The 26,073-nt window shown below is 40.7% G+C and overlaps 1 protein-coding gene across 1 annotated transcript in view; it reads right to left on the bottom strand.

Annotated features, from left to right (window-relative positions):
- The window catches only part of LOC128736377 (uncharacterized), a 53,452-nt gene extending 28,250 nt beyond the window's left edge, over positions 1-25,202 (bottom strand). The window contains exon 1 of the mRNA XM_053830852.1: positions 24,911-25,202. Within this exon, the coding sequence (XP_053686827.1) occupies positions 24,911-25,202 (292 nt within the window). The remainder of the gene's footprint in view (positions 1-24,910) is intronic.
- Between the last annotated feature and the right edge of the window lie 871 nt (positions 25,203-26,073).

Here is a 26,073-nt window from a genome sequence, read left to right as displayed (position 1 = left end):
CAATTATCCTGTTTTTTAATCCCAAGAACTAAGTTTGATACAAGATTGCAAACCTTGCTAGAGCAACTTGGATGAGCATAGTTGGTTACTTTCCAAGAAGAACGGCACTGGAACACAGCGTGACCTTGAAAACGCAATAGATGCTGGCTAATAGAAACCGTAATGGTATTACTAGTACACGCGGTGTAGTGAAGGTAAAACACATTCAACACTAACGAGTATTCCCATGCAGTAATTTAAGTTTTATTACGTTCCTCTAGTGGTTTTCATGACCTATTTCATAATACCGCTAATAAAACTATGAGCTCCATTAGAACCTTCTGATGACCGCAATAAAACTTTCTTCCGACCAAGAGACCCACTTTTCAGAAGGTTTTTAATCCCCTTGTAGAGTCAGGCCATAAGCTCAAGTGGTAAAAAAATATCCGCAAGAATATATCATAAATTTTCAGTAGTTTCCGCAGCTGTGCAGCATAAGCGCATTAAATTTTATCGAACATATCGGAATAATAAGTGACTAAAATTCACGCGTCATCAAAATTTTGTTTTTTAAAACCAGTTATTTAATTTAATCGAATACTTTTACGGAAACTTTTCCGGCTCGGTGCATCGCAACATTTCGTCGAGTGGTTGCGTTCCTACTTAAGCGATCGAAAACTCATGTTTTTCCTCCGCATTCGTCAACAAATCGGGTGTATCTCAGGGCAGTAACCTGGACCCTTTGCTCTTCTCGTTGTACTTCAACGACGTAACCTTACTTTTGGGCGATAGATGTAAATATAATGTAAGCGGACGATTTAAAATTATTTCTCGCTATTCGGTCCATCGAAGGCTGCTTTAATTTGCAAAAACTTCTGGATATTTTCGTTAACTGGTGTCGTAAGAATCGGCTCATCGTAAGCATGGCAAAGTGTGAGGTTATGACATTCCACCGAACTGTCAGCCCAATATTGTTCAAGTACAACATTGATGGTCAGGTACTCAAGAGAGCTGATAAGGTCAACGACCTATAAAACCATGACAAATATGTTAATAAAGCAAATAAAGTTGTTCTAAATAATTTTTGACTTGTACCATCTTGGCTTTTGCGCAATACCATAATAAAACTAGAGGTATCAATGATTCATACCCCAATATTACCTTTATAAAATTCAAATAAACCTAAGCGGCTTTAGATTTGTTACTTGGGATTGGTATGGAATGATAACGAACTGGTAAACAATTGGAAATTATCAAGGATTGCCTAATCAAAAATTTACAGGCGTATTTCCCAGTAAGAATCCCGTTGCCCGTACCCAGGTAAGTAATAAGCATTTGCTATTGCTCAATACTATTGAAATGCAAGTCAATATACGGCTACTTTACTTGTTAAATTTTCTGCAGTACTGGCAATGCTTATTTGCAGCTGATTGCTGACAAGAAAATTTAGAACAGACTTTTGCATGCCAATTTTCAACCACTACATTTAACAAGCCAATATACAGCAACATGCAGTAAAAAATGCTAGAAATGCCAATAAACAGTTGATTTACTGCGTATGGTAATGCTTATCCGTTACCTGGAAGTAGTAAAAATAATCAAATTATATTGGGACGTAATGAATAAATATATTGACCAAATTTGGCTTCAATTTCCCGGAGATATTCCGGATAACATTCGTTGTATTTAATTGCCGTGCGATGAAATGAACTTTGTAGGAGTCGAGTTCACCATTGATTAGTATGGCAAAAAATATCGCCTGATGCTTATGGTCCAGGTCAATTGAACGGCATCGGTTAGCATAAGGTGGAAACGAAGATGTCGCAAAGGCAGTCGGACAATTTTTCTTTGCACACGTTCGATGCGTACATTCCAAGTAATCTGCTTGGAAAAGCAAACCACATTACAGTTCTCCAGCAGTGGACGAACTAGCGCGCAATACAAGGATCTTAAACAATGGACATCCCTGAAATCTCGTCCAATTTTAGAGATACACCCAAGCTGTCGAGATGCCTTAGCGAATAAGAAACTCACGGTAAAAATTAAATGTTAATTTTGCATCCAGCAAGACACCCAGGAACTGTGCAAATTCGTAATTCAATTGTGTAATTGAAGCGGATTGGATTTTTGATTCAGTGGAAACTAATAACTTCAGATTTTTCTATGCTCACAATGAGCCAGTTCTGTCTACATCTATCGGCAAATAATTTCAGTAAACATTGTAATCGATGGCAGTCTTCTTCATCACTAATCGCAGCATATAGTTTTAAATCAGCAGCGCACACCAACTTGCTGCCGGATTCCACCAGTACCGCAACGTTGTTGAAGAACAACAGAAGAAGCAAATGCCCCATGTTGCTACCTTGAGGTACTTCAAATTTATTGGTAAACATCGAGGAACCGCATTCATTTGTTGAGAACAGGGCCCGCCAAAGTCACCTTCAATTGCATAGTGTCACTCGATAAGCATAAGCAGTGAAGCTTCGGTTTCAACAGAAGCAGCACCGCTTCAGTTTCAAACTGGTTTCAGCCAGCGTCAGCGAAACGGGTTTCACTTCATCATGACTATCGGTTTCAACTTTTCATTTGTACTTTTCTATCAAATATTCAGAAGAAGGCCAGCAACTTTGAATGAAAATGAATTGAATTTTAGTATCATTAATCATTTCCTATAAAGCAACGCATATTAAAGTTAACTATAGTCAATGTCGACAAATCGTGCCTGACCTTTTGCCATCGTCAATTGAAACAGCCACCAACTTCAACTGAAGCTTGCTTGAAACGTGCTGTTCAACAAATGAAGCAAGTCACTTCATGTATGAACGATGCCGGGCTCTGGTTGAGAAGAACCAAACCGAGCCAGTTTCCGCAAAAGTATTCCATGGTAAATTCTATCAAAAGCCGCTTTCAGATCAGCATAGATGACATCGACTTGTTTTTTTTGTAACGTAGTAATTTACTTTTTTTTTTGATGGTTTTTCGGCTTTTCAGTCGTTTGATAGCAGCTAAAACAATGTTTTGCTTCTAATACTCCGACGTTTCGGTGATTTTATTTCACCTTTATCAAGAAAAAGACCTGTGTTTTGTTGTCATGTGTGAATCTTTCATTAAATTGTCCGCGTAGTTTGCAAATGGCGTCCAGCTAATATGGTGCATTTAACCAAATGTTTTCTATTATTTTGCTTAAAATTTGTTTCTGCCCGTATATATACTTTCACAGTCGATACGCATATATTCAACGTAATAATTTACGTAATTATTAGGTCGCATAAAATGTCGTTTTCATGTATAAAATATCTTTCATTGAATATTTTATAAGTTCCATGGTTCATTTTTCCACAAATTTATTAAATTCGTTAAAAAATATAAATTCTATTCAGTGATTCCCGTCACCCAGTACCGGACACTGAGCCGTCTCGCAATGCCGGACAGAAATGAAATGAAGATTTTGCAAAAAAGGGATTAAGAAGAAATAAAACATCACTTATACCGAACCGGTTATCTTAAATATGAAAAAAAAACAAGGAAGCCAGTTGATGATCAATTTTCCGAAGAAAACAGAAGGACTACGTTGTAGTGCGTAAAAACCATTGACTTTTATGCAAAGCAATTTTTCAAACATCTTTAGTCAACAAGTATGCAAGCAATAAGAGATTTTAAACATTTTTACATCTATTGTACAGAACTATTAACCCTGAACTGGTTTATTTTATGATTTCTATTAATTGTCCGGTACGGGGAGACACAATTTTTAAGTAATGATTTTTATCGATTTCTCATTTTTGGCTTCTAAAATGGTTCATTAGTGATGCAAGTACGTGTAACCTATTTTTATTCGAAAATAGTCTTCTAAATTACTCTTCCAGTTAATAAAAACTGAAGTAATACTAAGCGTTGGTTTTATATATGTCAAAATCCTTAGGTGTCCGGTACTGGGGGACTTCCCCCTACACGTCGAAACAAACTCCAGCAAATTAGTGCAGACGGATCGACGATGCCTGAAGCCGTGCTGAGCAGTTAACCCTCTAACGGGCAACATCGTAAAAACGATGCGATCAAGCTAAAGACTGTTTTATCATGAAAGTACACTCAAAAGAACCTTAAGTTCTAATTATCATGCAAAAATAATTACCTGGTGGAGCGCTAGGTTAGAAAAAGTCCAATTTCTCTTTTTCGTTTTTCATGTCTACCGCTCTACCCTGATATTTTTTCAATTCAAATACATTGCAAAATTGATATAAAGCATGAAATTTACTCATAGAAAAATTTTAAGGTCAATCATTTCGTTGTAGATGTGCTTTTTCATCAAAAGTAAAAAAGGAAATATTCGTGCATTAATTATTTTCGAAATTTTTCGGAATTTTTGTTTTTGAAAAATGATAACTTTTGAATGCATAGTCAGAATGTTGTGATATTAATATCAAAATGTCAAGAAATCTGTTCTGAACACATTTTGCATATTGTCAATTTAAAACAAATTTCGTATGCGGCTCTGGAGCTCCAAAAGCGAAGGCCGTCTTCAGACGGCCTTACCCGTTAGAGGGTTAAAATGTACCGGACAGTATTACACTACCTGCTAGTATTTCATAGATACCTCTGTCCTCTGACACCTTACGTTTAACTATAAGTGTGAAGCTCAAATGTTATTTGTAATAGCAAAAAATATATTTCCGGTTTATTGCATCCGTATTTTATAAATTCATATTATTATATTATTTTAGCATTGATTCGCATGCAACAGCAGGAAAAGAGATTATTTCGTTTCAACAGTATCTTAAAAGCTACAAATAAAGAGATCTTATGATACATTTTTGTCTCATTTGAGATAATTTTTTGATGCTAGCCGTAAAACAAAAAGTACTGTCGACTGATTTTGCTATTTATTCAGTTATTTATTGCACAAGTTGATATCACTCATTTATTCAGTTATTTATTGCACAAGTTGATATCACTCAGCTCAGTCTGAGAAGAGTTCGTACGATGGTTGTCCTTCAGTAATAATAACTTGTGATTTGTAAACAGATTACCAAGCACTCTTTGCACTGCACAGTTCTGAGCTGTGCGTTGGGTCATTAAGAGTCTCTGAATCACTACCACTTAATCACTGTTCGTAAGCTCGAAAGAAAAAACCAAATTGCAAGCATGATAGGCAATAAGATTTTTGGCATTATACCTTGTTTGCAGTATGCTGTGAGCCTTTCGCTCAGACGTAGAGGTGACATCTACGTCAGCTTCGAGTTTGCGTGAACATTGAATAGGGATTTGTTAAAGAAATCGCACTCGTCTACGGTAGTTTTGTGAGGCTAAAAGAGATCGTGCGGTGCCGTCATATCGAATCGACACACATTATTCTACTGTGCAGAACAAATCAGCCAAATATTAAGAAGCTTGGCCAAATTGCCATCCAAATAATAGTTAATTGATTCTGTTATATCCGGAAAATAGGAATCCATTTGTCAATGTTATGAACATTCAAACATAACTACATTAGTGACATTTCTTAATTCGAACTACGGAGTTAATTAGTTTTTAATACTGGTCTTGCAGCCTTTGGATCGGTTTCATGTTTTTCGACTGATGTGTAACACGTGTCAACAGTATTGAGTAAAACGTAATTTATAGAACACAGATTAGAGCAAGACCACTAAATATGATATTCATTTTCAAATACATCCAAAATTCATGTTTCAAATGGTTGTTTTGCATATTCTGGTCTCTCATTCAGTTTCATAATGGTCTGTACTTTATTTTGAATATATAGCATTAAAATTGACCTGATTGGTAGGTTCGCTACAGGAACACATCAAAGGTTGAAGCTACTATTTTTCTTATTGATACGGAAAAATATTTAATTGTTGTTCAAAAGTACTACCTAATATCTTTTCCTTCAATTTGGAAGGAGATTTAACCCATTTTCAACTTTGATTTTAATTTTTTTCACATTTTTGTATTTTTGGCACTATTAATCGAAAAGTTAAGTTTTTTCTTTTCACTCATGCGAAAGCTGTAACTTTTCACGGATTAACCATCACATAAGTACTGGCACAATCCCTTATATTCGCACAACAACGAGAAAACAAGCATTTTAGAGGTATGGAACGAATTTAAAATATATATATTTTCCGTCGCCGGCCATCACCCTGTTTCATTCCCCGTAAGCTGTCAAAAATATATGTCTCCGCTCATCCTCATTTTGATTCTGTACAACCGCGTCCGAGATGAGATGCCTTATTGAAACTGTTACGAGTCGTGCGTCGTGTTTTCAGTCCTGCCAGCACCATCACATGAGGTGACGGTTATTTTGCGCGAAATTGGCACACGATAGAAAGCATTTTTATGTGTTCGTTGTCAATCTTCGATCAGCGCAGATAAAGTGGTCATTATAGTGTAATTACATCCCCGGCAATGTTCGGTGGGCGGAGAATATGACAGAAACTTCCTGCGGGAGCGGGAAAAGTACCCGCCGAGAGAAGATGTTTTCGGGAAATTATGCGGTTATTGTATTGAAGGTTCGAAGTCAAACGGCATTGGAAATTGAGGCGGTAGCCGAATGTGTGAGTCTTTAGAAATTCGAAACCGAAGCTAATAGCGTGGAAAAGTGTCTGCTGATTTCTACCATCATCCCATCAGAAGCCAAATGGATTATTTCCGTAGCGTAACCACACCGTATCCTGCGTATCCAATCGGTTGTAAGACGAGACAAAATTTGCAGTCAAATAACTGGTGCAAATATTAGAAATCTAACTAGCTTGATTTATGTTTTCCCAAAGATTTATTACAACTGACCATAATATTTATATTCTCAGGTGACCTTTTTAGAGCAAAGATAATGCTAGACGCGACTGGCCAGTATTGGGCAGTTAGATGTTTACATTATTATCATTATGTGTTAAGTAGAGCAACCACCTGTTCTCTTCGATCACTGGAAAGTCATGCAAATGGCAATACGTAGCTTACCTAAAGTACTTATTAGTACCAGTAGTAGTGTCCTAGCGAGGAAACTACACCGTGATGATAGCTGGCCCGAGTAGCTGTACTTGATTGAATACATAATTTACATTCCTAGCTAATTACTGACATACAGGATATGCACATGGAGACGAAAAACCAACACAGAAACGAAACGAAAAACAAACATTATCACTTTGTAAGTGGACTTAACACTTCTTCCAACACTACTTTCATCTCATTTGGTGACACGGTTAGACAGATTCACTGGTTTATGCTCTAGCGTATATAATTAAAACACACAGGAGTACAACAGCATAAAATTGTACGCACAAATAGCAACATGAGACATTAACTCTTACACTGTCATTATTCGCCCTCATTCCTCTGCGACTCGGACGCTTAAGCGACCTTCACTAAGCATAAGCCAGACTCCTGTGGGGACACATGTATTATGTGCCGCAACTGGTAGATGATATCTCGTTGCCGAAAGCCGCATGCTACCCACTTTTCGGTATCCGCTTCGTTGAACCCACTTGTTCAGTCGGTCGGTCTGTTTGACGGTAGAATTTCGCGTACCGACACTTTTCACCGATGTGGCTCCGCCACTGCCATTGATATGTAGCGCAATTAATTAATTAAAATATAATTAGACCTTTTGCACAACAACAAAGAACTGTACGCAATGCCAGCACACACTTAACGAAGATCCGCGAATATACAATCAAACCCGTAGATTGACTAACACAAAGCTTAAATATTATTTCTAAGAATCAACGACTAAATTATTTTCGCCATCAACAATTGAACTCCCATTAATCATCTTTATTGGCACCGCAACTATTTAACCACGAGATCTGCCCTCCTCCAATTCTATGATTAACACTTTTCCATTTAGCGGTTGTCATCGCCTAGACGCATAAATTTTCCTCCCCATTACCGAACAGCCGGCCATCGGCACAGATCGGTTTTGACGGCTATTGAAGTTTAGCGCGATGATGTAGTAACACGTTTATTCACACGCGGCGGTTAGTTAGCTGGGATTCGAATAAGGGACACGAAAAAAAATAAACTGAAAAGCGCGCGCGACAACTCAAACTGCCGTGCTTCTGCGACGAGAGTTTAGCTGCAAATGACTAAAATTAGCCAGGCGCATGCAGATCGGGGTCTCGGATCAGTTTGCGTACAGACTCTCTCTCGAAGTTAGCAGTACCTTTTACTGGGGTGAGTTTAGTAGTTTGCCGTTTACTTACAGTGAACAGATTAGCCGATCATATTTGTAAAATAATATGGCAACCCAACAAACATGTACGCTGTTTGTTACCTGATGCGCAATCCTGTTCCTCAGTAGTTTTAATTACTTTTGCCAATATAGCTTGATTATAAGGGATATTTTTGTTGTTGATGAATTGATTAATCGAATCCTTCAAATATCCCAACAATTTGGATCTAGAGACGTCAAATCGGATGGCAAGGTGGCCAATAAAAGCAACCATTTCTTTGGATGAGCTATGTTATTCGAAAAAGTAAGGTTGTAAAATTCTTCTACGAGTTGATTTGTCTCGTATTTTAATCGATAAATAGTAAAAAATTGAGAATGAGCAAGAAGTACATTTTTCTCCCGATTTCCCAATTTCAAAACAGGTCTGTGACGGGTTGACGTGAAAATAATTCACACAAAGGTGACATTCCGACAAGAATATGGCATTCGCCGAAGAAAGTCTACGTTAGCCTCGCCGTGTCATTAGTTATCCCTCTTCAATCAAAGTCGAACCCCTCTAGTGGTAATCCGGTTTGGATATTGTTATTTGTAAGAAATCTGTAGAAGCTCACACTCGATTCTACTGCATCATGGTCCTGGAAGGATGGAGATCGACCAGTCATTGCGTTGCCAGGACTATAACCACGGCTAAGTCTAAGTCCAGAATTACATTCGCGTACTAATTTGAAGCCCAAGTCAAAGCCGAAGTCCAATCTCTAAGCCAGGCATGAGCCTAAGGTTGGTAAATGTTTGGATAATGCGTAAAACAGACCCCATTGTGGTCCCTAGCCTCTTATCTAGCAACTCCCACCTCTACCTCCACGTGGTACCAGCCGGAATAAGTACGAGCAATCTTAGCGGAGATCGGGTAACCAACCCCGGTGGAAACTAAGGTCGTATACCAACAGGGGAGGAGGCACAGTGTGTCTCGACACTGCAAGATGGCAGCCCCATCACGAGACTCGGTAGCGTAAGCCCTAGTACGGCTACCTATCTAAACCTAAAAAAAACTAACAAGAGTCAAGAAATATCTTCTCGGAATATTCGGCATGGACCAAGGCGACGAAATAAGGACATGAAATGGAGACTTGGTACCTGGAACTGCAGATCGCTAAATTTCGTGATGGAGACAGGGTGCTGCTCGATCAGCTAGAACCCCGAAAGTTTGGCAACGTGGCACTGCAGGAGATCTGTCGCAAAGGCGAGAAGGTGTGGAGGATCCGTGGCGGCAAAGCCCGATTTTTCGAGAGTGGTGGAGCGACCAATGAGCTGGGAACGGGCTTCGCACATCAACGAGAGGATGTGCGTATCCTCAACACGCCGTTTCTTCAACTACACCATCATAAACGTGCATTGTCCACACGAAGGTAGACCCGAAGACGAGAAGGAAGGGTTCTACGCGCAGCTGGAGGCAACGTACGACAGTTGCTCACCACGGGACATCAAGATCGTCATCGGGGATATGAACGTCCAAACCGGCAGGGAAGCAATGTTCAGGCCCCATAGCCTGCACACCGACACGAACGATAACGGCCAGCGATGCATCAACTTTGCAGCTTCCTGAGGCTGGGTGTTCAAAAGCACCTTCTTTTCCCACAAAGATATCCACAAGGCCACCTGGAGATCACCTGACCAACGAACCTCGAACCAAATCGACCATATTCTGATCGAGCGCGGTTTTTCTCGAACATTACCAACGTACGCTCCCTACGGAGTGCGGATATTGACTCGGACCACTATCTAGTAGCAGTATATGTGCGCTCAAAACTATCGACGGTTTATGCCTCGCGACAAAGTCGCCCTCCTCGGCTAAACATACGGCAACTAGACAACCCGCGAACTGCCGAAAACTACGCGCGCGTACTGGATGAAGCTCTGCCTTCCTCTGTGGAGCTAGTTGCTTCGACCCACGAAAACGGATGGAGTAGGACGAGCTCGGCCGTTAACGAGGCCGTAACCGCGGTGCTAGGTGTGGAAACCTCGAGTGCACGAAATGATTGGTTTGATGGGGAATGCCAAGAAGCGATAGAGAGGAAAAAAAAGAGCTTGGGTGAACTATCTGAGCATATCCACGAGAGAGAATTTTGCCAAGTATCGACGAGCAAGGAATGATTTGAGCACGATCCTGAGGAGGAAAAAGCGCCAGAAGGAGGACAGAGATCGTGAGGAGCTTGAACAACAATTCCGGGATAATGACACCCGCAAGTTTTACGAGAAGGTGAACCAAACTCGCAAGACCCACACACCAAAACCTGACATGTGTAGGGAAGAGGGAAGGGATCTAATCACAAACGAACGCGACGTGGTCGACAGGTGGAAGCAGTTCTTCGATGAGCACCTCAACGGCGATATAGCAGCAGGAGACGCAATGGAAGGTAACTTCGGAGTATCTACAAACGACAACAGCGTACCGGCTACCGATCTCGAAGAGATCCAACGAGAAATCGGTCTACTGAAGAATAATAGACCCGCCGGAAAGGACCGACTCTCGGCAGAACTCTACAAAAATGGCCAAGAATTCAAGGATTTCAAGGATTTGGGAAGAAGAGAAACTACCGGAGGAGTGGATGGAAGGCGTAGTCTGTCCCATCTACAAAAAGGGCGACCGGCTAGAGTGCTGTAACTACCGCGGCAATACGCTGGTCAACGTCGCCTACAAGGCCTACCAAGTTGCGTCATCTATCCCCAATAGCAAGAGAATTCGTAGGGCAGTATCAGGCGGGCTTTATGGGGGCCCAGCCTACTACGGATCAAATTTTTACTCTCCGACAAATCTTTCAGAAATGTCGAGAGTACAACATGCCCACGCATCATATTTTCGTGGATTTCAGAGCAGCATACGATACCGTTGAACACGAACAGCTATGGCAGATAATGCACGAGTACGGTTTTCCGGACAAACTGACGCGGCTGATCAAAGCTACTCTGGAACGAGTGATGTGCCAAGTGCGCGTTTCGGGGACACTATTAAGTCCTTTCGAATCGCGCAGAGGGTTACGGCAAGGAAATGGACTGTCCTGTAAGTTATTCAATATCGCTATTGAAGGTGTGATCCGGCGGGCGGGCATCGTAACGAGAGGAACGATCTTCAGCAAGAGTAGCCAACTCCTAGCCTTTGCAGACGACCTCGACTTCATTACTAGAAACCGTGGGACGACGGAGGCAATCTACGCCAGACTAAAAACGGAGGCTAGGAGGAGGTTACAAATTAATGCGTTGAAAACCAAATATATGGTTGGAAGAGGCTCCCGAGAAAGTAACGTTTGCTTCCCACGGACAGTGACTATTGACGGCGATGAACTGGAAGTGGTTGATGAGTTCGTATATTTGAAATCTCTGGTCACCGCCGACAATAATACGAGTAAGGAGATCCAACGACGCATTCAATCTGGAAATCGAGCCTACTGTTCCTTTCGCAAGACCTTTCGATCAAGGAGCATATGCCGCCGCACAAAGCTGACGATGTACAAAACGCCAAACAGATCGGTAGTCCTCTACGGACTCGAGACAGTAACTTTACTTATGGAAGACATACGTGCACTTACCGTTTTTGAACGAGAGGTGTTGCGGACTATTCTTGGCGGAGTACAAACGGAAAGCGAAGAGTGGCGGAGACGTATTAATCACGAGCTACAGACACTGCTTGGTGAGATTTCCATCGTACACCTGGCGAAAGTTGGGAGTTGGCAAGGATGCCGGACGACTGTGTAGTGAAATCCGTTCTCTTCAAGAACCCCACCGGCACCAGGAATAGAGGGGCTCAACGTGCTAGAAGATCGACTAGGTTGAAGCCGACTTGCGTGTGTCGAGACGCGCAACGAATTGGCGACGAGTAGCCCAGGACCGAGTACAATGGAGAGGAATTCTTGATACGGCAAGAGCCACCCCGGCTCGGCTGAATAAGTAAGTAAGTAAGAGCCTTAGCCCAAGCCCGAACCTAAGCCCAAGTTCATAAATGAGTTCATAATACAAGTGACAATTTTGGTTTTATAACACACTTATGACGGCTCTAATGACCAAAATCGGTCATGAAAACCGCAATAAGAATGCAATAAAACTCAAATTGTTACTTGGGATCAGGGCCTTTAATTATCACCGAATTTCAAACAAAACAGAAAATCATTTTTCTTAGCATACATTGTTTTTTATGCCTCTGAGTTTCGTATGCACAACTGCACAGTGATTTTCATCATAGTATACAAGTTCAATATATCGTGAAAATAGAACAGGAGAAAGTGATTTTTAAACCCAGAAGGTGATATTCACTTCAGGAAAAAAACAATTTTAAATGCAATAAATGAAAAGAAAAATCTTATGTAGAACAGCTGAACGCAATAGATGCTAAATAACAACATAAATTTTTTTTTATTGATTTTCACTGTTCAAACGTGAATATCAGTTTGTTACAATATCACAGGGCGCTGATATTCTATATTCTCGTGCATGAAGTTCATGCTTGCTGTATATAGTTATTATGTAGGGGAAGGGCGGTAAAGACGGACACCTTAAGGTAAAGACTCAATATCTACTCAAATATAACTGTATTGATCCCAATTTTCGTATAAACTGAATCTTTAAGTCTCTGTCTAATAAAGTTACAACGTGTGCTGGAAAATTTCATCCAAAATTTATGCATTTTTTAATATTATAAACATCATGTATAAATCAGAGTTTCTGCGCATGGGCGGGAAAGACGGACACTTGATATGGGAAAGACGGACACTCGCAAAAAGGTGTCACGCGTCGTTGAATTATCAGTACAGTTGGATTTCGAATTTGACATGGTTCGATTTTGGCATGGTTCGATTTTGGCATGCCTCGATTTTGGCAACAAAAGTATCCGTTTTTGGCAACACAAGATATTTCTCTTCCAAAAATATGCTTACATATCAATCAGTTTCCGCATACATGCTTTAAATGACGAAAAAATGATGCCCTGAGTATGTTCATGAAAAAAAGTTATGTGGTTTCGAACAATAATATTTTTATTGCCGTAGGACTACGTCTTACCGCAGGGTGTCAATAACTTATTTGCACCGGACGGATAGCTCTTGTCGGACTTTTTAAACATAAAATGGTTGCAATCGGTGATTAATGATATTGAGTCAACTTCTTAAGCATTTACATTAAATTTTTTCATATCGAAAAAGGGTCTCGACTCGATTTTGACACGGTTTCGATTTTGGCAACATAGGCGACTCGCATTTGTTGCCAAAATCGAAATCCAACTGTATTAAGAAAAATTAACATATTTCATAATGTATTTAGGAAAGAATTAGTTTGGGAAACCCCCTTCCCGATCCCCCCTTTGAGCGAGAAAATAGAATGGTTCCCTTCAACATTTTAATTGGTGACGAATTAATCGTTTCTAAAAGTTGGCTCATTCCAACTGTTATATGACTTCTGGTTACTTTTACATATATAATATGGAAGTATTTGCAATGTTAAATCGTTGTTGGGCGTTGTTGTGAACCCATTTTGTTCAAAATCTGTGTGTCCGTCTTTCCCTACCTTCGGGTGTCCGTCTTGCCCGACTTGGATACCATTTTTTCAAACTTCAATAACTTTTTACTGAATATTCAAAAATTCACTAGGTTTCCAATCGATATTCAATGAAAGATCAAACTAACGCAATGTCGTCGGTTTAGCATGAATATGTTGTTTTTTAACGATTTACCAGCTATTTTCTTCACGCACAAAATTACATCGGTTAGCGTATATACGCATTTTTTCTTTGTTTTGCTTATAAAATTGGCAGCTACGCTGCTAAAAATCGGCAGTTTATTTCAAAAGTGTTAATTCAATCTATAGAAACATTTCCCATCATTGATTTGCTTCAAAAAATTATTGTTTATGAAATATGACAAGTGTCCGTCTTTCCCGCAGTGTCCGTCTTTACCGCCCTTCCCCTACGTTTGATCAAAGCAAGCAGATTTTCAATGCAAGGCAGAGTGATAATCCAGAAGTTTGAACGTTATGCTGATAAATATTAACAGCACTGCTTGGGATGCAAGTACATGTTTAGATCCAAGTCCAAATTCAGATTCAAATCCTTGTTCAGCTCCAACTCTAGGTTCCGAAGTAAAAATCTGTCTAAAGTAGTACTACTTCAGACATAAGTTCGTGTCTAGAACACAACCCTGGGATGCGACGGGAAGCAATGTTGTCTTTTTTTGTCTTCTTTTCAGCAAACTTTCTATGCTTTTCACGCTTGCCTTGCCTAGGGGTATAAAATGAGGAAAGCAACTAGGAAAAAGCGCCCAACAGCTTTAAGGATCCCAATCTCCTGCCCACCGCCTCCACGTGGTCATACCTGGAAATACTTCAATTTGTATTATTGAGTAGCCAAGCTAGGAGGTGCGGGTCGTGTTCCTAACCTTACAACTGTAGTTTTAGGCAACCATTGAACCACACGACTTTATTTTCTGTAACTTTATTTAGTGTAACATTACTTACGGCGGCGTCTGCTCCTAGATCGAAGTGTCTTGCGGAGGGAAAAGTAAAGGGTGTCTCACATCAAATTGTATCATGGAAAAAGAACTGTAGAAAATTACCCATTAGGTATTTACTCTTAAAAATTTCGGCAGAAGTAGTTTAGAGTGTATTGTTTACGATGTATTTTTATCGCTGTCAGTTCTTCGAAAATTCGAAAAAACGGTGTCACCCGAAAAGCAACGTCGGGAATTGATTTTGCGCAAGCACCTGGAAAACCCTCAACTCTCTCATCGGGACATCAGAAAACGGTGAGTCGTGTGATTGAATGTTAACGGGAAACTAGCAGTCATTAACTTTTCGTCGGAAAGCCTAATTTCGGATGCAGTTTTTGGGCCCAAAAGTGGGGTACGGTTTATAGAAATGTAATCACTGTATTTTTCTTGCCAAACTGAACACAGCGAATATACTTTCATGAACAGAATTTTTGTTTCCAATAAAAAAACTGCTTTTGAAATTTGCAAGATCAGTGAAGACTAATTTCACCTTAATACGAAACTCTGAACATCGAATGGAAGGAGAAATGCCGTTAGAATGGATGCTCTATTAGTGATCAGGATGACAAGCGAGTCGTGAAAGCGTTTAAGCGGAATCCCAATGCCAAGATGTGGCCAAAAAGTTGAATCTTTCCAGGTCTTTTGTTCAGAGAGCCAAAAACCAAGAAAGACAGCATACGTACAAAGTGCAGAAGGTTCCAAAATCGTAGCGAACGGCAAAGTACGGTTGGAAAGTTACGGGCCCGGAAACACCCAGATGCTGACGAAGCCCCATTGTCTCATCATGGATGATGAGACGTACGTCAAGACGGACTTCCGGCAGCTTCCGGGACTACACTCGAGCCTTTTTTTACACGGGGGATACGTGCCACAAAAAAAACCGCGTTATTTCGAAAAATGTTGTAAAAAACTGTCGTAATTCGAAAAATATTGCAAAAAAAAAGGCGCTAATTCAAAAATCGTCGTAAATTCAAATTCAAAAATAACCGAAAAAGTCACTCGAACTTAAAAATCGCTGAAAAATTCATGTTAATTCGAAAAAAAAACCGCGGTAATTCAAAAATCATAAAAATAAACCGTGTAAAAAGAGACTTGAGTGTACTGTTCTTCACCGCCCAGCACAAGTTTGATGTTCCAGAGGAAGTAAGGAAGCAGAAACTTTCAAAGTTTGCCAAGAAATATATATTCGGCAAGCGATCTGCTCATGTAATAAATTAAGCCCACCCATAAAGCCCGCCCACAAGCCCGCCTGATACTGCCCTGCGAATTCTCTTGCTATTGGGGATAGATGACGCAGCAAAATCTGGGAGAGCACCTTGTAGGAGGCGTTGACCAGCGTGATGCCGCGGTAGTTACAGTAATCTAGCCGGTCGCCCTTATAAGCTGAGATTATAACCGGATTCGAACCCACAACACCCGCCAGGGCATGTGGCCTGCTGGTACCTACTTGAGGAGCTGCACCTTCCAGCATTAGACAGAAAGTAGGAGTCATAACGACAACTTGTTAAGCGTAGCTACCAAGAACACTTCCCCTCATCTTCTCGCTCTTTCCCCTCTACACCAAAAAAAATTTTCATTACTTTCCCGTACCGTCCCTCCATCAATTGTAGAACCACCGTTTCAAAAAAATATTAATGATTGTTGACATGCCACTTTGACATACTTCAAGTTGCACACAATGACATTTTAGGATTGCATAGATCAATAAGTGTGTACCTTATCTCTCAGTTATCCACTTGAGATATTGACTTGACGTTAGTAATAATTGCAGTAGACCCCGCCGTGGAATTAGTCGATGAGTGGTAGGGGAATTGTGTATAATGTGCCCCCCCCCCCCCCCTAAGAATAAATGGATATATCTCTGTTATGCTTCCCCAAATTAACGTGACAACTACGAGTATATGTTGGTATTTAAGCTGACAACCAATTGCAATTGTTTATTTCATTTAGTATTGTGAAATAAATATGATAGGAATTATTTAAAAAAAGCACCTAAATGTTGTGTTTCTCGTCTGCGCGGGGTAAAATGCCCCACCTAATAATAATAATATGCTATAATAATATGCCCGATGCGATATAATATGCCCGATGCGGTAATTTGAGTATTTCTACCAGTGACAGTGACCAACTCTATTTTGTAGAAAGTAAAACTATTTCTTTTGTTTTAAAATCTCGTATCTTTATATAAAATAAACCTAGTTTCGGCCTTCTGGTGCACTTTTTCTTTTCTGCATGGGGCACATTATACTGCAGCTGTGGCATTTTTCACCGCGTAGTTGTATTACCTGGAATTTGGACGTTGGTAATAAATTATTCCCACCACGGTTACTCTACAATGCTAATTGAATTAAATAATGGCAATTGACTTGAACTTAGATCTGTTTACCTATGTTTATAGCCACATTTGCAAGGGGGGCAAATTGCACCACCGCAAGTGGGGCATATTGGCCTGCTTTCACTTATTTGAAAAAATATTAATGCTAAAGCAAACCAAGCGTTTCATACCGTCATTTTTGGCAGAGATTCTCTTTGAAGTTCACTTTACGCAATCGAATCGCAACAACCGGTTATTTACTGATTTTGACAAGAAAATAGCTTATATAAAAGACGCCAAAAGTTACATCGGAAGCTGTTCAAAAACAAATTTATTTTTGTTTTGTTTTTACAGCATGTGACAACTGTCATACTTGCATACTAGGCTAGTTCCATCAAATACTATGGATTCTGGGTGGGTTTGCATTTTAATTTCGCTTGATTAGGGAAAAACGAAGGGGGGCACATTGGCCAGGGAGGGCACGTTATACACAATTCCCCTACGTTTATTGTACTGTATATTTACCGTATGATGCACCTTCCCAGAGATATTAGATACAACCAGAGTGGTGAGATACAACCAATCAAAAGTGTTTACACTCATTGTAGGCAATAAAGACAATGTCTGTCATATCTTTTGTGGCTACTCCGACAGCAATCTGAGAGGTTTTGAATTGCTAGAATTTTCGAGTGGTAGGGTGAACCGGGCATTGTTCAATATGAACACCCTACTGACCTTAGTATACTCAGCATTGAAAATTAGAAATTCAAGATCTACTGATAGAAAACAATTTGCGATGAAATTAACAAAAGTTAAAACCGTTAATTTAGTCATCAATCGATTAGGATGTGGCATGTGGATGTGGACATGGATATCCGAGAAAATTTCCAGTGAAATTGAAATTTTTAAACTATTGCTTATGTTCCTGCGTCTGGTCTTGTCGAAAATTTCATAAAATTCTGGGACGACCCAAACTGTACGATAAGTTTTAAAAATGTCCATATATATTTCACTTTCGACTTGTGGTTATCATGAGTTTCTCTTTTCCACTTATTTTTTCTTCTGAACTTTTTTTTTCAATTATAATTTACGATGATATTTTTTTTCAGATATTTGAAAAACTCGACTACGAAAATTGTACATGTTTCACCGTTCCTCTGGTACTACTTTTACCCTTTCTGACCACAAAAACCGGTAGAAATCATTGTCGAGGGTCCTTTCTTCTTAAATAAACTGCATTTCTTAACGTACCTAAATACAAAACTAAATCCGTTTAATTCTAACTACAGTGCTTAAGCGGACATAAACGTAACAATAAACATTAGAAAAATTGGAAAAATCATTTATCTACAGTGGAACAAACTGTAAACTTGTTCTCTCTTCTTCCACCTCTCTAATGTATCATACATATACCTATAAAACTCGCTGAATGCGAAAAAATAAATTCGTCGGTAAAGTTTTTGCAAAAGCTCTGAAATTAGAACACGCAGCTGTGCAATCAATATTAAACAAAAACCAGGCCGTCCCGCAAAGAAAAACAGATAAATATCTCTCGCACAATATTTCAAACCGTAAACCACGTGTACATGAATCCGCATCCTTCCACAAGTGGCAATTTCAACCGTGCGAGTATGAGTTTTCCATCCCACGACCACGATGTGCGGTACCGCGCTCAACAGGTTCGATTTTCGCCGCCGGTTTTCGTTTCGGGCGAAAATTCACCCCGAGGAATGAATACGGAATGTTCGAAAAAGCCGAACAGCACCGCGTGTTTTGTGTACATCCGAATGAACTCCCTGTCCATTCCAGACCCAGAATGTCAGCAGTGCCAGTGGGCGGACGACAGCGCAGTGGGGTGGCTAGTCGGTTTGGTTGGTGGAATGTTTGGATGCAAGAGAATGGCTTTCGCTTTAATTCTGACTAGCGGCTGACTGGTTCACACGAGGCTCAGCTGTTTGTTCGAATTTAGTCCTCATCGGTACGTCGGCAGTGAAGGATAACAAAAAGCCGCGCGGAACTTCGCAGTTTAGTTCAGTTCTAGTGCGGGAAGATTCTTCTCACACCGAAGTGTGCTGACCGTGGAAACTTTCTAGTGAAATATTCCAGAATTCCTTCCGGACGTATACATCCAGGTGGGGCGTAAAATGGCACTACGGTGAAGTTTACGGTTAACCTTTCGGTATAATTTCTGTGTGAAAATACTATATCTCTTGGATGAATGGTACGATTACAATCGATATTCGGATTTGTGGCGCTGTGAAACGCGACGAGCAACCTACAAAGTGGCAGACCGTTATTGTGACTATGATGTTGAGATTCTAAGTTTCATGTGGTCATCGATCGGAAGTGATTTAACGAGAAAAAGTGAATGCATAAGTAAGCGTCAGGAAAGGATAAAAATCTTTGCTAGTATTACGGAGAATCGGTGGAAGTGTGCCGGTAGGTGATTTCCATAAACATCAATCTGATGGGAAAATAAATACTGCTCTACTGTTCGGTGCTTGAAGAACCAATTTTCGTTCGTTTGATATGCGAAGGCAATTCCAAACATTTGAACGGCCTGCAGCTGGATGTTCCAGACGCGGGATTTGTAGCCGTTTGTAATAAAAACGACCTTAACGCCAGTGGGCTACCGATTCTTCCGCCAGCAATGTGGAGTGTGTGTATGTATATGTATTTGTTCGACGAGAATAAATTCTATGAGATTGAATAATTGATAAGATAAATACGCGTAGTTAGTGGACGAAGGAAGGTCGGTAGCGAGTAATAAGGTCTACGGAATTATGAATGCCATTTAGTTCTGGAAGAAAATTACTGTTCTAATATATATTCAAGACGGCAAATATTGAATTAAATGGTCCGGTTTCTGGTCCGATACTTCGTGCGTGTGTTGGATCGCTAAAAAGGTTACTGTTCTGAAAATTGTGAGAATTACATAGTTGTTGGTTGGGGAACTTTTCAACATCGGAATTCTCCTTCGGACAAATAATTAAGGTAAGCATAATTTACTTATTTTTAATTAATGCTCACTAAAACAATCAATCTTGGAATTAACTCGAAAAATAAAACCAGTCGCCGCATATCTAGTGCAGGCTCTTTTGCGTGATTCCTTTAATATGGTATACATCCTAAGAACTGAGATCCGGAAATGGAATGTAGTACAAGTGGTTCTACTTTACATACTGTAATCATATTAGTCTGACCATTTTTATGCCGTGTAAGACAAAGTCTGGGTGCTACAGTCCATTTCCGAAATTTATTTCGAGTACAAGACAATTACGGGGCTAATGCTATAATTCTATTGATAATTAAATGAGAGGTTATCGTTGAATGAAATTGATAACAAATGAAACGGAAGCCTTTCAAACCGTTGATTTTTAAATTTTATGATGATTGAATATATGGTTGGAAGATATATAGAGAAGTGTGAAGAAAGGAAGAGTGTGTAATTTGGTTGATCGAAATTTGAAAATCTAAATAACGGAATTATATACTATCATATCATATACTTAAAAATTTGAAAAACAGTAATGGGTTTTGTCCACTAGAGAGGCAAATTCACACCGCAAGGGCGACTATGCAGTCGCCGACGATGCAGTCTTTTTAATAATTTTCAGACTTTCTAAATAATTACATTTTGTCGTAGAAAAAATTGCGTTATGTCAAAGCTACTTTAAATCGAGTTTGCTTTATATCGAGGCCTTACTGTATTACAATTTCGTAAAAAGCCAGCTTGTTTATTTGAGTTCGAAATCATGGTTTATATGGGAATGTCAGTTAATGGAGGCACATGATACATAGTAATACGTACGGCCAAAACATTTTTATGGCAAAGTAAAAAGTTTACCACAGACTTACAGACGTAACACTGATGCCTCCATCTGCACTGATGATTCCATCGTCAATAAAACCGATCATTTCAAATTTTCATTTAAGCCAAGACTCAAACAACAGTCGCTGCGCGAGAACGTCACTCGCCTGCGCTGGCACTGCTGTCAGATAATTCACAAGTAATTTTATAGCATTGCTAAATTTATAGCGACCTACTCTGCGTAGCGCAAAACTACACCAGGTGATGCTAGTGTTTTTTTTCCAAGTTGTAGGGGTATCATTGAAACGATTTTTGTTAGAAAATTTGTTCGTAGTGTTACGTCTGTTAGTCTGTGAGTTTACCATACTGATTTCATTGAGCAACAAGCATTTTAAAGCCCACTTTTTATCCAGCTGAATGTGTTATTAAACGTCTTCTACTGTTATTTCTGTAATTGCGATACTTGTTCTGCTAAACAGAGTAAATTACCAATTGTTGTACGGCTAAGCACTCGACCAGAGCCATTTGATGATTTTGAACAAATGAAGTAGTTTTTTTTGGGAAAACCGCTTACTATGCTGATAGACTAATGTAAAATGTAAAATGTTCCCATAGCCATCTGTGTGAAACAAAAACCATGCAAAATACATTTTTTTGCGTAGCAAATCTCCACCCAATTATTGCACACCAAAATAACCTTTAATTCTTATTATTGCACACCTCATGCCCAATTATTGCACAGTTTTTGTTTTGACTTTTCCGCATTATTACAATTGCCAAGTTGTTTTATTTATGGTCAAAACCACTTATATATTCTTCAGGATTACCTTAGCATCCATTATGGATCGGGAAACCTTACAACAAATGGTGAAAAACGGGAAACATCGCGATATGGAAAACTACGGCTCTCGCTGCTTGCGTTGATAAACAAAAAAGCAACAACGCCGAGAAGTGAACTGAAAGAAGTGTCGATCGTTGTTCCAATTATTGAACTTACGAATTTATCAGCAATTTGTATTATAAAGACCCGATTTTCTACACATATTGAGCATAGTAAGTGTCTATCAATGCTACGAAACCCATAGAACATGTTTATTTGCATCTAACGTTCGGTTAAAGCTTATTTTGTAAATGAATTTTCTTAATAATTATGACAAAAAAATCGAGAGGTACGATCTTCAGCAAGAGTAGCCAATTCCTAGCCTTCGCAAACGATCTCCACATCATTACTAGAAACCTTAGGACGGCGGAGGCAATCTACGCCACACTAAAAACGGAGGCTAGGCGGATAGGGTTACAAATCAATGCGTCGGAAACGAAATACATGGTAAGAAGAGGCTCCAGAGAAAGCAACGTTTGCCTCCCACGGACAGTGACTATTGACGGCGATAAACTGAAAATGGTTGATGAATTCGTATATTTGGGATCTCTGGTCACCGCTGGCAATAATACGAGTAAGGAGATTCAACGACGCATTCAAGCTGGAAGTCAAGCCTATTTTTCCTTCCGCAAGACGCTTCGATCAAGGAGCATACGCCGCTGCACAAAACTGACGATGTACAAAACGCTAATCAGACAGGTAGTCCTCTACCTCTATGGACTTGAGACAGTAACTTTGCTTATGGAAGACATACGTGCACTTGCCTTATTTGAACGAAATGTGTCGTGGACTATTTTTGGTGGAGTACAAACGAATAGCGGACAGTGGCGTAGGCGGAAGGCGGACCTAACGAAAGTTGGGAGACTATGGTGGGACGGCCACGTTCCAGGAATGCCGGACGACTGTGCAGTGAAATCCATCCTCTCCAAGAACCCCACCGGCACCAGGAATAAAAGGGCATAACGTCGCTAGACCTCGCTCCATCTGGTCTAACCACCTCGCTCGCTGCGTTCCTGGTCGTCTTGTTTCTACCGGATTTGAAGGAAACACCATATTGGCAAGGTTGCTGTCCGGCATTCTTCCAACATGCCCTGCCCACTGTTTCCGTCTAACTTTAGCCACTTTTTGAATACTGCGTTGGTCCACCGACCTGCATTTACATTGTTTTAGATGTATATACCTTTAATCTAATCTTTCTTGCTTCGCACTTTAGTCTGGTGTACTATGCAGCCACCGCCACCGATTTTCTGTCGATAATATCCAAATCACCGGCATCGGTGGTATAGACGGCAAAGTAGACGAATTGACTAGCTTTGTTGAAGATCGGTTCGGTTGGTTGCGGTTGATATTCGCTCGGGTCACACAATTCCACAATCCATCCAAAATCTGAACACGGCACCATGTGCCGTCCATCGTAGATTTTATCAGTTTGACCAACTTTCTAGAGAAGCCTATGATTTTTCATAGTTTTTTCGGTACATTTTATCATATGCAGCTTTGCTGTCAATGAACAAATAGTTTATGGGAATTCTATATTCACGGCCTTTTTAGAGGATCTGCCGTACTGTAAATATTTGATCCGTTGTTGACCGTCCGTCAACGAAACAGAGAATTTGGGACAGCAGTTTGTATGCGTCCTTGAGAATGGTGACCTCGGTGATAGTTCTCACAGTCAATCTTCTCGCCGTTCTTGGGGATTGGGCAGATAACCCGATCTTTCCACCCCTGCGGTAGCTGTTCTGTATACCAAATTCTAACAATCAGCCGGTACAGACAAGTGGCCAGATTCTCCGGTCCAATTTTAATGGGCTCCGCTCCATTGCCATCTAACCCAGCCGAATTATTGTTCTTCAGTTGCCTGATATCTACCTTAACTTCGCCTATCGTTGTGGCTGGCACCTCTTCTTGGTTTTTCGTACCTTTAAAATTGCTTTTCCCACCGCCATGGTTCTCCGCCTGGACTCCATTCAGGTGGTCGTCGAAGTGCTGCGTCCACCCTCCGGTCACCTCAAGATCGTTTGTTAAAATACTACCATCGCATCACAATGCCTTTGGGGGATGCGTTCCATTTTTGGTAGAAGTTTGCGGTGACTTCTGGCTACTTCAGTCACGCGGCTGACATCGGTATAAATTGTACACATCGGAGAATTTTGGGCGCAACTTATCCATCACTGGGTAGTGGTCCGAGTCATCGTTAGCACTTCGATAGAATCTGACATCAATGATGTCTAAAAGTGACGACACTCAATCAAAGTATGGTCGATTCTGTCTGATTTGGTGACATCTAAGTGTGTAGGAGTCTATGCTGGAATAAGGTACTACATACAGAGTACAGTATGTTCTTGGAGGTCGGTTTCGTTGGTTAGCGGGTGTACGCTGAACCATTCAATCACCAATTTGTATTCCTCCTCCTGGCCGAGCTGAGCATTGGTATCTCCGATGACGATCTTGATATCATATTTTGGGCAACGGTTGTATTCACGCTCCAACTACGCGTAGAATTACTCCTTGTCGTCATCGGCATTTTGCAGGTAAGGGCCGTGCACGTTAATGATGTTTATGTTGAGGAACCGGTGCTTGATTATTAACCTGCACATTCGAGGATTGCTTGCTCATGAAAGCTGTATCCAGCCGGTGTGTGTTGCCGCAGTTCTGGTAGATGGTAGAATTTATGGGCGATCTCCCGGAATCTCGAGTTATACCCGACACCTGTATTTGGCAGAGTGGGTGTTGATTACGCAGGACGTATCATGACGCGATTGAGTAATAGAAGTTCGAAGTCATACATGGGATACGTCCTTGTCTTTGTATGTATGGTAGTGAAGGCAACACACCTAGAGCTAGAGTTAGTGTCGAAAATTTCATAGCTTTCTGTTGACATCGGAGCATTTCATAGCTGCATTCCAACGCTTCATAGGTCGGTGTGGGTTACCGAATGACGCGCATTCCGATCATGGAACATCTTTCGTAGATACGAATCATAAGCTAGCCGATCTAAACAGGCTCTTCGAGGACGAACAGCATCAACAGGAATTGGCTAAGTTCTGCTCTACCAAGGGTATACGATGGCATTTTATTCCTCCTAGAAGTCTCCACGTCGGGGGAATTTGGGAAGCGGGCGTTAAGTCGATGAAATTTCACTTCAAATGAGTTGTCGGGCGAAACAAGATTAACGTTTGAAGAAATGAGCATATTTCTGGCGCAAACTGAAGCTATACTAAACTCGTACCCATTGTACCCATTGTGGGGGTTGAGTACGCCTGGAACAGAATATCACATTGCATATTCCAGCATTCGGAGCGACCATCATACAGCTCTTGGCAGTGATGCCCTGAGCTATCATCGCCACGGATGCTTTGCGTTCGGTGCGCTATCGTGTCGGCAGTCATCGGTATCGACGGCATTCCAGCCGCGTCAATAGTGCTGATTGCTGAGCAGCGGGCAGTCGTTCGCAGCCATCCGAAGGGGTAAGTCTTGGGCGATTCCGAGTGCCAGTGTAAAATAAGACATTGCACACCCATTAGTCAGTCGTTGATCCAAATGACACTGCTGTATAGAGTCCTTCGCACTTTTTCATTGGCCGCTCAGCTGTGGCTCTTCCGGAACCATCATAGCTAAAAAGCTGAGCTAAGAAGAAGGTGGGACGATTAGCTAGATGGCAGTACATTCAGCAAATGAGGCAACATTTGTGGCAAAGGTGATCGAAGGAGTATCTCCATCATTTACGAACCAGGCAGAAGCGGCACAATGGTGTTGTAGACTACAAACTCGGTGCATTGGTATTGATGCTTGATGAAAATTTACCACCGTAGCATTGGCGTCGCGGACGAATTGGTGCGATGCACACTGATGAAGATGGAGCAGTGAGAGTATTGACAATTTTAAACGAATTTTAAACGAAGTGCAGATTTTCGACGCCTGAATGCCAGATTATACAAAAGCTATGTCTTGCGTGTGCAAACTGACATCCGCCGGAATCCGAAGCGATTTTGGAATTTTGTGAATTCCAAGCGGAAGAATTGTGCTATTCCTTCGAATGTTTGCCTCGATAGTGTTGTGGCAACATCGACATCGAACTCTTGTGAACTATTTGCAAAGTTTTTCGCTTCAGTTTTTGCCGATACTGCTGCCTCTAAGTTAGAAGCTGAGATTGCCTCAGAATCTGTACCGCTTAATTTGGTTGATCTGAGCACATTTGAAATCACGACGGATATGATCGTTCTTGCCGCAAAAAAACTAAAATCCTCGTTCTCTGCTGGTCCAGATGGAATTCCAGCAATTGTTTACCGCCGCTGCGCAGATGTTTTGGCTGAACCGTTATGTCGTATATTTAATAAATCGTTCGATCACAGAAAATTTCCGGCGATCTGGAAGCAATCTTACATGTTCCCA

The sequence above is a fragment of the Sabethes cyaneus genome, chromosome 2 (genome assembly GCF_943734655.1).
Source record: "Sabethes cyaneus chromosome 2, idSabCyanKW18_F2, whole genome shotgun sequence".
In the NCBI taxonomy this organism is placed as follows: domain Eukaryota; kingdom Metazoa; phylum Arthropoda; class Insecta; order Diptera; family Culicidae; genus Sabethes; species Sabethes cyaneus.
This window is presented reverse-complemented; position numbering and strand designations above follow the sequence as displayed.